Below are 9,480 nucleotides of genomic sequence, written 5' to 3' on the forward strand. Positions count from 1 at the left end.
TAGTGTGAATTATGCCTCTTTTTGAGTGATATTAATGACAAGAAAATTTCAGAGTAATGAGCTACATAGACACTTGACATCCAAATAGAGTGGGATTTATGGATAACTTTTTTTTGGTAACACACTTTTCATGTTTGAAAATATAGTAACTATCTTTTACTTTAACAGCCTTATACAATCTAAACATTTTCCCTCCAAGTAAATTTATTCTTTCCTGGAATCTTTCTTAACACTTGGGCTTGACAGAAACTACAAGACAGCTTTAAAAAGGAAATAAAAACCCAACCAGAAGTCTCAAAAGGGTCCATGTCATCAGCCAAAATCAGTGGTAGTTTCCTCTAAAATAACTTTAAACAGTTACCTGTTATCAGCTAATGAAACACTATCTCTGTCGAATCCAGTACTCTCGCTGTGTAAACAAGTAAGTCCCATGGAAGTGAAAGAGGGTAGGTATGTACAATACATAGAATGCATTCTGAGAAGATATAGGACAAAACACGTCCAAACCATTAAATTTCAACCAGGTGGCCAGTTATTCTGAAAATCCTTTAAGTTCAATAAAGTAATGAAGAAGAGATTTTTTTTCCAAATCATGAATTGTTAGAAAGTCATCTTTGTGAAAATACAGACTTTATTTGTCTTTGTAGATCCCACCCATCATACGTTAGAAGGCTACTCTTCAAACCACAAGGATGGTACATGATACACAAGCCTCCATCTGGCTTAAGAACTTGTTATATCTTCTTAAAGTAGGGGTTCTTCACCTTTTTGTAACATGAACATCTTTAACCATCCTTGTATGCATAGCTCCAGCCTTTGGATTCAGGATCATGCTTTTAAATGCATATAATAAAACATACAGGTTTATAAAGGAAATCAATTATATTAAAATACAACTATCAAAATACACATTTTTAAAGTTCACAGTAAAGAAACCCTCTTCTAAAGGGACTAATGGACTCCCAGGAATTAACTAAGTATTCAATATGCAAAAGGTATGAATTTAAAATAATGATCATCTAACCAATGATTCCTTTTTAATTCTATATGGGACTTTTAAAACATTCTCCACAAAGATGTAACTTTCATGGTATGTTTATACGATACCAAAGCATCCAGTTAATCCAGAAAATTAAATGAAATAACCTGTCATTTCAGTGAGAAGAAAGATCACCCATATGGAAGTGACCTGCCAATTCTATCAAAATAACAGTTACAATGATCTAAGGAACAAATTGCATAAAATATCTTAATATTATACAGGTTTGAGAATAGGGATAGTGACAACAGTGATTTCATTGAAATAGCGAACTCCCAGTTGAAAAAAATTCCCTTTACTATTGTAGGTTGCCGCGATCTCTGTGATTTATAGTCTTCTATAAAGTTAGAAGCCTAGAGCACTGAAAAGTTAAGTAGCTTGCTGAGGTTTATGAAGTCAACATGTGTCAGAAGTGATAGGACCACAGATTTTCTTGGTTTCAAGACCTATTTTCTGTTCATTCATTCAGGATTAGGGGAATTCATTTTTGACTGACCAATACACAACATATATACCCCAAAATATAGGTGTAAAAGTAGACTTGGGACATTTGAAAATGTACCCAGATGTACATAGAAAAGGGAAATAGAAATCCATTTAAATTTGCTACAGATATGATACATTTTGTTGGCTGTCAAAAGACAGAAATAGTGGGATACAACCACAAGGCCTCAGATTTCAAGCTGACCTCAACTATCATCTGGTCTATGTCCATCATAATACAGATGAGAAAACTGACCAAGTAACTTGTCCAAGATCACATAGGTAGTAAGTAACAAAGCAACATGGAATATATATATATATATATGTATATGTACATATATATATATACATACATAAATATATCTATACACACGCACATATTCTGAGACCAATAGAGACTAACTGACAAAAGTCTGAACCAATAATTATTAGAATTTAATTTTTTTTGTGTTATTCAAATAAAAATGTCTTCCACGATTACATGAACTTTCTATCTTTGTGGCATGTCACTTGTGAATTTCCACTAGAACAATTTCATCAGAAGCATCCTAACTCTTGTATTCATTGAAGAGCTTTATGGGTCTCCATATACAAACCTCATCCACAGCCTCTGTTTGATTGTTAAGCTGAATAAGGCTTTTGAAAATGCTTTCCAGTTTTGTTGATCGAGTATAGGACAAATAATCAAATACCATGAAAACAATAAAGTATCTTAAATACTCACTAGAATCTCTTCTCTCGTGCAAGAATAGTTATCTAAAAAAATGACACTGAGGAAATGATGCTCAGAATTCATCACTAACTGTAAGATCACAGTATGCTGGCTATGTAATGAACAATGGCTCCATAAAATGTTGATTATAAGGCATTTTAGCCAAAGTAAAATTTTTATTTTCCATATATTCAGGACTACATAGAGATGATTGTTTTTGAATATCTTCCATATTTATATTTATCAGTAATGTTTCTTTGCACTAAATATGCTTCATCATTGTAAAAATAAGCACATCTAATTTCACATTCAGCAACCCAAAACAAAATAATGTGAAAGCTTTTCTTTGATCCAATCCATTCCAAGGATCCCTTCTCCTTTCTCTGGTTCCACAACAATGTGTGAATAGAAAATCACAGGTAGTGAATACAACATAAATGTTAAACAAGAACCCTGATAAGTGATTCAATCAAGCCAAATTTTCCATGCAACAAAATCCTTATTTTTTGCCCTATTCTTTTCCCCATCCCCGTGAATCCTAGATGGCAAAAGGACAACTCCTCCAGGGTAGTTCCCTACTTATTTCCAAACCTATCCTTGAACATCTCACCAAGATCTACTGCATTATGGCTTTCATATGAGACTTGTGATTGTTTTGCTCATGAATTTATTTTGATCATGTATTGATACTCAATTCTGTCCACGCCCGAGAACTGTCATCTTTTATAGTAGACAACTTCCTCTGGGAGAATTGGCCAAGCCCCCAGAGCCTAAAGACAGCCACGCGGTATTTCTTGGACATGATGTTGTAAAGGATGGGGTTGATGGCTGCGCTAAGATAGAAGAGGACAAAGGAGAACAGGTTGCAATACTGGCTAATCATCGCAATCTCCACAGAGCCAGGTTCGAAGGATTTGGAGAATAAGTAGCGTCCCACATGAAATGGCAGCCAACAGAGGACAAAAGCGAACACCACCATGGCTAGAGGAAAAATCAGAGAAACTTGGTATGAGATCAGGCAATGTTGTCTTGAATCATGTTCTGCTTTAAAAAAAAATCCATTTCCTTTGAAAGCCTTTGTGGCAGGAGAGTGTGATTCATCTCAGACAAAGAACCAAATGTTGTTTTTCCCCATTTCCCTTTCCTGGGGTTTAATGAGAGCTATTTCTAAATACACGACTAATCTATCTATTTGGACCAAGGTGACCCATCAGTATAACAATAGTTCGCCAGAAAGGTAGCTAGGTGTGACCAATAATGTGATGAACTGAGAATCAGAAAGACTGAGGCTCAGATCCCATTTCATGGAATGATGTTTTTATAGCTACAAAGTCCCTCAAAGATCATTATTTTACAGCTGAAGAAACTGAGGCTCAGGCAGCTTCAAGACACTTGTCTAAGGGCACACAAAGCAGGATTAGAATCTTCTGACAATTATGAGCTGTGTGGCCATGAATAAGTCACTTAAGTATCAGTTTCCTTACTGGTAAAATGGGGATAATTAATACCTGAAGTATACCTCATGGGGTTATTGTGACATTCAAATGAAATAATGTTTGGGAAAATCTTACAAATATCAAAGTACTATCTAGATTGAAAACTGGAAGTCGTTGAGTCCAGTCTTGTCACCTACATACAAAGAAACCGAAGCCCAGAAATATCAAATGCCTTGTCCAAAGTCCCACAAGCAGTAAATGGATCAAAATTCAAACTCATGCCTTTTCCTTCCAAATCTAGTGAATTTCTCATTATTCAAAATCAAAATGTTTTTCCACCAATGCATCAATATCAAGTGTTATTATTATATTATTAAGTTAATTAGATGTTTCTGAGAAATAATTAAGAAATTCATTTTTGAAAATTCAGTTTTTGATGTATTTAGACACAGCTAATACTGTGTCCTTCCAAAATCTTTTGCATGAAACAGCTAGTGCCTCTCTTCCAAACTATTTTGTTTGTTTTAATAGCTTTTTAATTTATTTGTATCTATTCTCTAAATAGTTATATATCTACCTCTTGTCTCCTCCACCAGAATAAAAGCACCTTGCAAGTAGGAATAATTTAATTCTTTGTTCTGTGTTTCCAGCACCTAGGACAGTGCCAGGCACTTAGAAAGGTAATTAATTACTGTTTGTTAGTTAATTGATAATCAATAAAATATGATCCATGTTAAATAGGGAGGGAGAGGTGATGATTAAGTAGAAAAATCATTTTAACAGTGAATATCCCTGAAAAAATGTCAACAGCTCATTTTAAAAATTCATTACATTGAGATATCCACTTCTAAACAAGTTAAAAAGAATTTTCTAAGCTCAGGAAAAGCAAAATGGAAAAATTCTGTGTAGAAAAAAAGCTTTCAAACATTTGTTACCTAGGCTACTTTGGTGAGGCAAATATTCCTGGATCACCTGAACACATTTCTATTGACCAAGGTTGGGGGGGAGAGCTTCTCTGAATTCTGGGGAAATGGGTTTATTTTTGATGACACATTAATGAGACAATTATTTTTATTAATATTTATTATTTGTTATTATTGTTGTTGAAATTTAATAAATGCAGTTATAGACAGTAGACTGTTAGGGTTAGAAGGCTTCCAATTTATAGAAAAGGAAACTGATTTCTAGAAAGAGGGAATGATTTGCTTAAAGTCCTATAGGTGGCTAAGCTGAATGATTCAGACACAGGTCTTCCAATCTACAGTCTCTGGTTTCCACTGAAATGAAATGACTAATTCCAGAAACAACAACCCAAGACCTTGCTCTATTATGAATGCAATGAGGTCATTCAGTGGTCTATAGATCACCTTTTGAGAAACTCTAGTCTAGATGATGAAAATCTTGGACACTCTTGGAGATAAACTTTATTCCTTTGACATCCAGTAATCTAGAATTTTGTAAAATTAGAAAATGACAAAGGATTTTGAACTTGCTTTCCATTCATAAAGTAAATTCTGAGGAAAAGAAACTCCCTCTAACATTCAAAGTGATACATTCTCTGCAATTTATAATCTTAGAAAGTTGCCTGGAGCACTTGAGTGGCTGAGTGAATTGGCTAGAGTCACACAGTCCAATGCATCTCTGAGGTAGGATTGAAAGCCCTGTCTTTTGGACTCTTACTGAGCTTCGTCTTGTTCAGAAATCCTTAAAATTATAAAAATGAAATCCTTGTTTATTCTGTTCCAAATGGTATTAAACATTCAAAGGGTGAATATAGATATTTCCCAAGATGTTAAGAGTTATCATTTATATGCAATCATCTTTTTATATTATGGTATGGAAATGTTTGTTTTATTCCATAAATTAAAATATATTTACCACTCTATTTAGATAGGCAGATTCCATTTTCTAATAGACTTGAGAGTATAACTTTTAGAAGTTAAATTGCAGATAAAAATGTGGATTTGAAGACATTTCTGAATTTGTATGCATAGTGCTGGATTCTAATTTGCTACCAAAAATAGCTGTGGAGATATTTATAAAGAATATATGACTGCTTGTAAGATAAATCAACCCTCACTTTAAACTAAAATACACTGTCTCACTTCTCATTGAACCTAAGGGTAGTTTACTGAAGAATTTTTTGGGGAAGGAACAATTATTTATATTGGTTCCTTCACAGAAGTTTTATCTGATCAAACTGGAGCACTTTCTTCCTAATAACTGAGCAGTTGCAGAAGATATGGACCGATGGAAAAACTTTATCAAGTAGGGGAAAGTCTACAGTTGACATTTGAGTTGTCTGCCCAGCAGTCAAGTGTAACAAAATTGTTGCTATGATTGAAATAATTCAAGAAAGAGGAAACTACATAGAAACAAAAATTGAATTTTTTTTTTTGTTTCAACTATCTACTTGGATTGTTCAAACCAATGTTGCCTATGTACCAGCTTAGAACTCAACTCTTTGCTAGAGTATGCTTAAGGATATGAGATTTTCCTAAATTTAATCAGTTACCTGCAAATGAAAGAATAGGATAAGAACTGGGGAAACTGTTTCGTTTTCCCCGAATGTAAACACAATAATAAGCTACTCTATGACATATGTTGGTTTCAAAGCAAACTTAATTTCTAGGTTTTCTCTCCTGAGGAAATGCAGAGACATAACATTTGATATTTGAGATTCATGGAGAGGGATGATGCTTTTAAACAATTTTTTGAAGGAGAAGAAGGGAAGTGAGAGAGAAAGATATAGAGGCAGAAAAAGAGAAAAGGGTGAGAATAGAGAGAGTTGGAGTAGATGAGAAAGGAGGGAGAGGAAAGGGAGGCAAAGAGAATAAAGAAGAAGAGATTTAGAGAGAAAGATAAAGATGATATAGAGAAGGCAAGAAAGTGAAAGGAGATATAGAAAGAGGGGAATTGAGGGGAAGAAAAGAAAGAGAGAGAGGCAGAGAGAGACAGACTGACAGAGATAGACAGAGACATCGAGGCAGAGACATAGATAGAGAGAGAAGGAGAGAAAGGAAAGGAGGGAGAGAGAAATGGAGGGAGGGAAGAAGAAAGAGACAGACAGAGAGGGAGAGAGAAATGGAGGTGAGAAAGAAAGAGAGAGACTGAGAGAGAAGGAAGGAGAGAGAGAATGAGGAGAGAGAGAGAGAGGAAGGGAGGCAGAGACAGAGACAGAGAGACAAAGCCAGAGAGAGACAGGGAGAGGGAGAAGGAGAAAGGGAGGGAAAAGAGAGGGAGGAAGGAAGGGAGGGAGAGACAGAGACAGAGAGAGAAGGAAGAAGGGAGAAAGGGAGAGAGACAGAGACAGAGAGAGAAAGCGAGAGAGACAGAGACAGAGACAGAGCTGGGAAAGAAGAGAAGTAAAAAGGCCATACCTAACATTTTGACAGTTTGTTTGTGGTTGTTATCCCGGATAGAAGCGCTCAGTCCCACGTCCTCTCTCTTCCTCCTCCACAGTTTTCTTCCAATGAGGCTGTAAAGCACAGTCAGGCAGAAGACGGGCAGAAAGAAGAAGATGCTGGAGATCCAGACCATGATGGTGAGCATCCCCGAGCGGATGGCGAACTCCGTGGGCCGGCACTCGTTGGTGTCCAGGGGGTCGGTCCCGTTCTCGTGCTCCACTCCCACCAGGACGAAGATGGGGCCGGCGCTGAAGAAGGCCACGGCCCAGATGACCAGGATGATCAGCTTCACCTTGCCCTTGGTGATCACCACCTTGGCCCTGAGGGGGAAGCAGATGGCGAAATACCTCTCGATGCTGAGCGCCGTGATGTTGAGGATGGTGGAGTAGGTGCAGCTCTCGCTGATGAACTGGAAGAGTTTGCAGAGAAAGTCGCCCAAGTTCCAGGGCCGGTACTGCCACAGGCGGAACAGGTCCAGGGGCATGCAGAGGAAGATCAGCAGGTCGGACAGCGCCATGCTAGACAGGTAGAGATTGGTGGTGGTCCGCATGTCCCGGAACCGGGACACCACCAGCATGGTCATGAGGTTGCCCGATATGCCGATGAAAAAGAGGGCCACGCAGGTGACCGTGACCCCGGTGAGCAGGGCTCCGGGGAAGGGGGGCAGCTGGTCCGCCCGGGAGCCGTTGAGAGCTTCGTCGGGGTAGTCCAGGCTCAAGTTGGACTCGCTCGCCTGGCTCGGCGTCTCGTTCCACATCCCGCTGCCTGCTGGACAGTTCTTCCCAGAGATACCCGCGGGGCCGGGCTGGAGATGCTCGGGGGCCGGGCTGGAGATGCTCCGCACTAGGAGAGATGCTGCTGGGCGTCCCGCCCGGTGTCGGGAGCGAGAGCTGGGAGGGAATCACAGCGAACTTGCGGGGGCTGGGGGCTGGGGGGGACTTCAAAAGGCTGCTGAGTGAGGCAGGCGCCAAGTGAGGGGGGAGGGAATAGGAAAAAGTGTGTGAGTGTGAGCGTGTGTGTGTGGAGGGAGGGGGAGAAAGACAGAGACAGACAGAGAGACACACAGAGACAGAAAGACACAGAGAAAGTGGAAGACAGCACGGAGTGAGGGGAAGAGAAAGCTGGTAAAGGGATAAAGAGATAAGAAAAAGGGAGAGAGGAGGAAGAGGGGAGGAGAGGACAGAAGAGCAAGCTCTGTGTCTTGTCCCAGGGAGTAGCAGCCCCGACAGCCTGGCAGTAGTCACCCTAGTCACTGCTGCACCCTCCTCCCCTGGCTCCTCCCTCTCTGCTGCCCCTGCTGGGATGGAGCTGTTCATTCTGGTTACCAGGGGGAAGGAGCTGTGGGTCCAGATTCCACCAGCTTAAAAGGGAGAAGACATCTCGGATGTGTACCTGCAGCTGCCCAAAGAGACTTCCTATTCCAGATCCCCAGCAAGGTCCTTCCCAGTCTGTGTTCCAAAGAGCCCTGGGTGGGTGACCCTCGTGGGGGTCCAAGGTGATGTGCAGTAGGTTATAGCCTTAATGCTAACTAGGGTCCACATCACTCCCTTAGACTGGAAAAAGTGAGGTTAAAGAGTACAAGCAAGAAACACTCTCTTTCCCTCTGTTTCCCCATGATTCCTAAAGACCCTTCTAGAACCTGTGAATGTATCTTTGATCTTTTGTAGGTAAGTGCCCCAAATCAATGCCTAGGAAGTCGGGAAGGTACTAAGAGGTAGAAAGGAGAGGTGCCATGTAGTGGAAATCATTGAATAAATCATTAAAGCAATTCATTGAGACTTGGGAGATTCTCAGCTCCTCTCCATTTTATTGAGCTGAGAAATCAGGTCCAGAGATTATTAAGCTTGTCCAGGGTCATTCTTCCAGTAAGCTATAAAGCCAACGGTCTTCAGGACTCATACCCAGGATTCTTTTAAATCAACCTAGATCCTAAGGTCCTTGCTAAGGTCCTAGGCAAGAACTTCTGAGTTTGATTGGTGAATAGGGAGGGAACTCTGGAACTAAGTCTTTTGAAGCATAAACTGGCTGATTGCACTGCTACAGATGCTATAAAGGAAATGTTTTGGCAAAGAAAGGCCCAAGATTGAGGGGAAAGAAGGGAGGCCTAGAAAGAGGTAATAGTAAAGTCCTAGGAAGTGCAATGAATTTCACTTGGAAAATCTTCATTTGAATCTGACTCAACCTCCTCTACACTAAGCAAGTCATTTAACCTCTGAGACTCAGTTTCTATCAGTAAAATGAAGGGAGGAAAAGTGGTGGAGAACTATGGTTAATGGACAGGGGGCAGGATTTGGAAGCCAATAAAATTGTATAATAAATTAAATAAAAGGATAAGTTATCATCTCAGTGTGGAAGCATGATGCCCTGAAAAAAAAACAAAAACAAAAACAAAGAGCCCAGGGA

The 9,480-nt window shown here is 39.6% G+C and overlaps 1 protein-coding gene across 1 annotated transcript; it reads right to left on the minus strand.

Moving 5' to 3' along the window:
* Positions 1-2,376: 2,376 nt before the first annotated feature.
* On the minus strand, positions 2,377-7,923 carry GHSR (growth hormone secretagogue receptor). The gene is made up of 2 exons (XM_051991037.1): positions 7,051-7,923; positions 2,377-3,215 (listed from the first exon to the last, which is right to left on the minus strand). The coding sequence occupies exons 1-2, from the start codon at positions 7,832-7,834 to the stop codon at positions 2,911-2,913; spliced, it is 1,089 nt and encodes a 362-aa protein (XP_051846997.1). The 5' UTR covers positions 7,835-7,923; the 3' UTR covers positions 2,377-2,910.
* Between the last annotated feature and the right edge of the window lie 1,557 nt (positions 7,924-9,480).

Source organism: Antechinus flavipes, chromosome 3 (assembly GCF_016432865.1).
Source record: "Antechinus flavipes isolate AdamAnt ecotype Samford, QLD, Australia chromosome 3, AdamAnt_v2, whole genome shotgun sequence".
Lineage (NCBI taxonomy): Eukaryota > Metazoa > Chordata > Mammalia > Dasyuromorphia > Dasyuridae > Antechinus > Antechinus flavipes.

Coding starts and splice junctions, on each gene's coding strand:
- GHSR (XM_051991037.1), bottom strand. CDS start 7,834: ATGTGGAACGAGACGCCGAGCCAGGCGAGCGAGTCCAACTTGAGCCTG. Junction 3,216..7,050: donor ACAAACTGTCAAAATGTTAG/GTATGGCCTTTT, acceptor TTTTTCCTCTAG/CCATGGTGGTGTTCGCTTTT.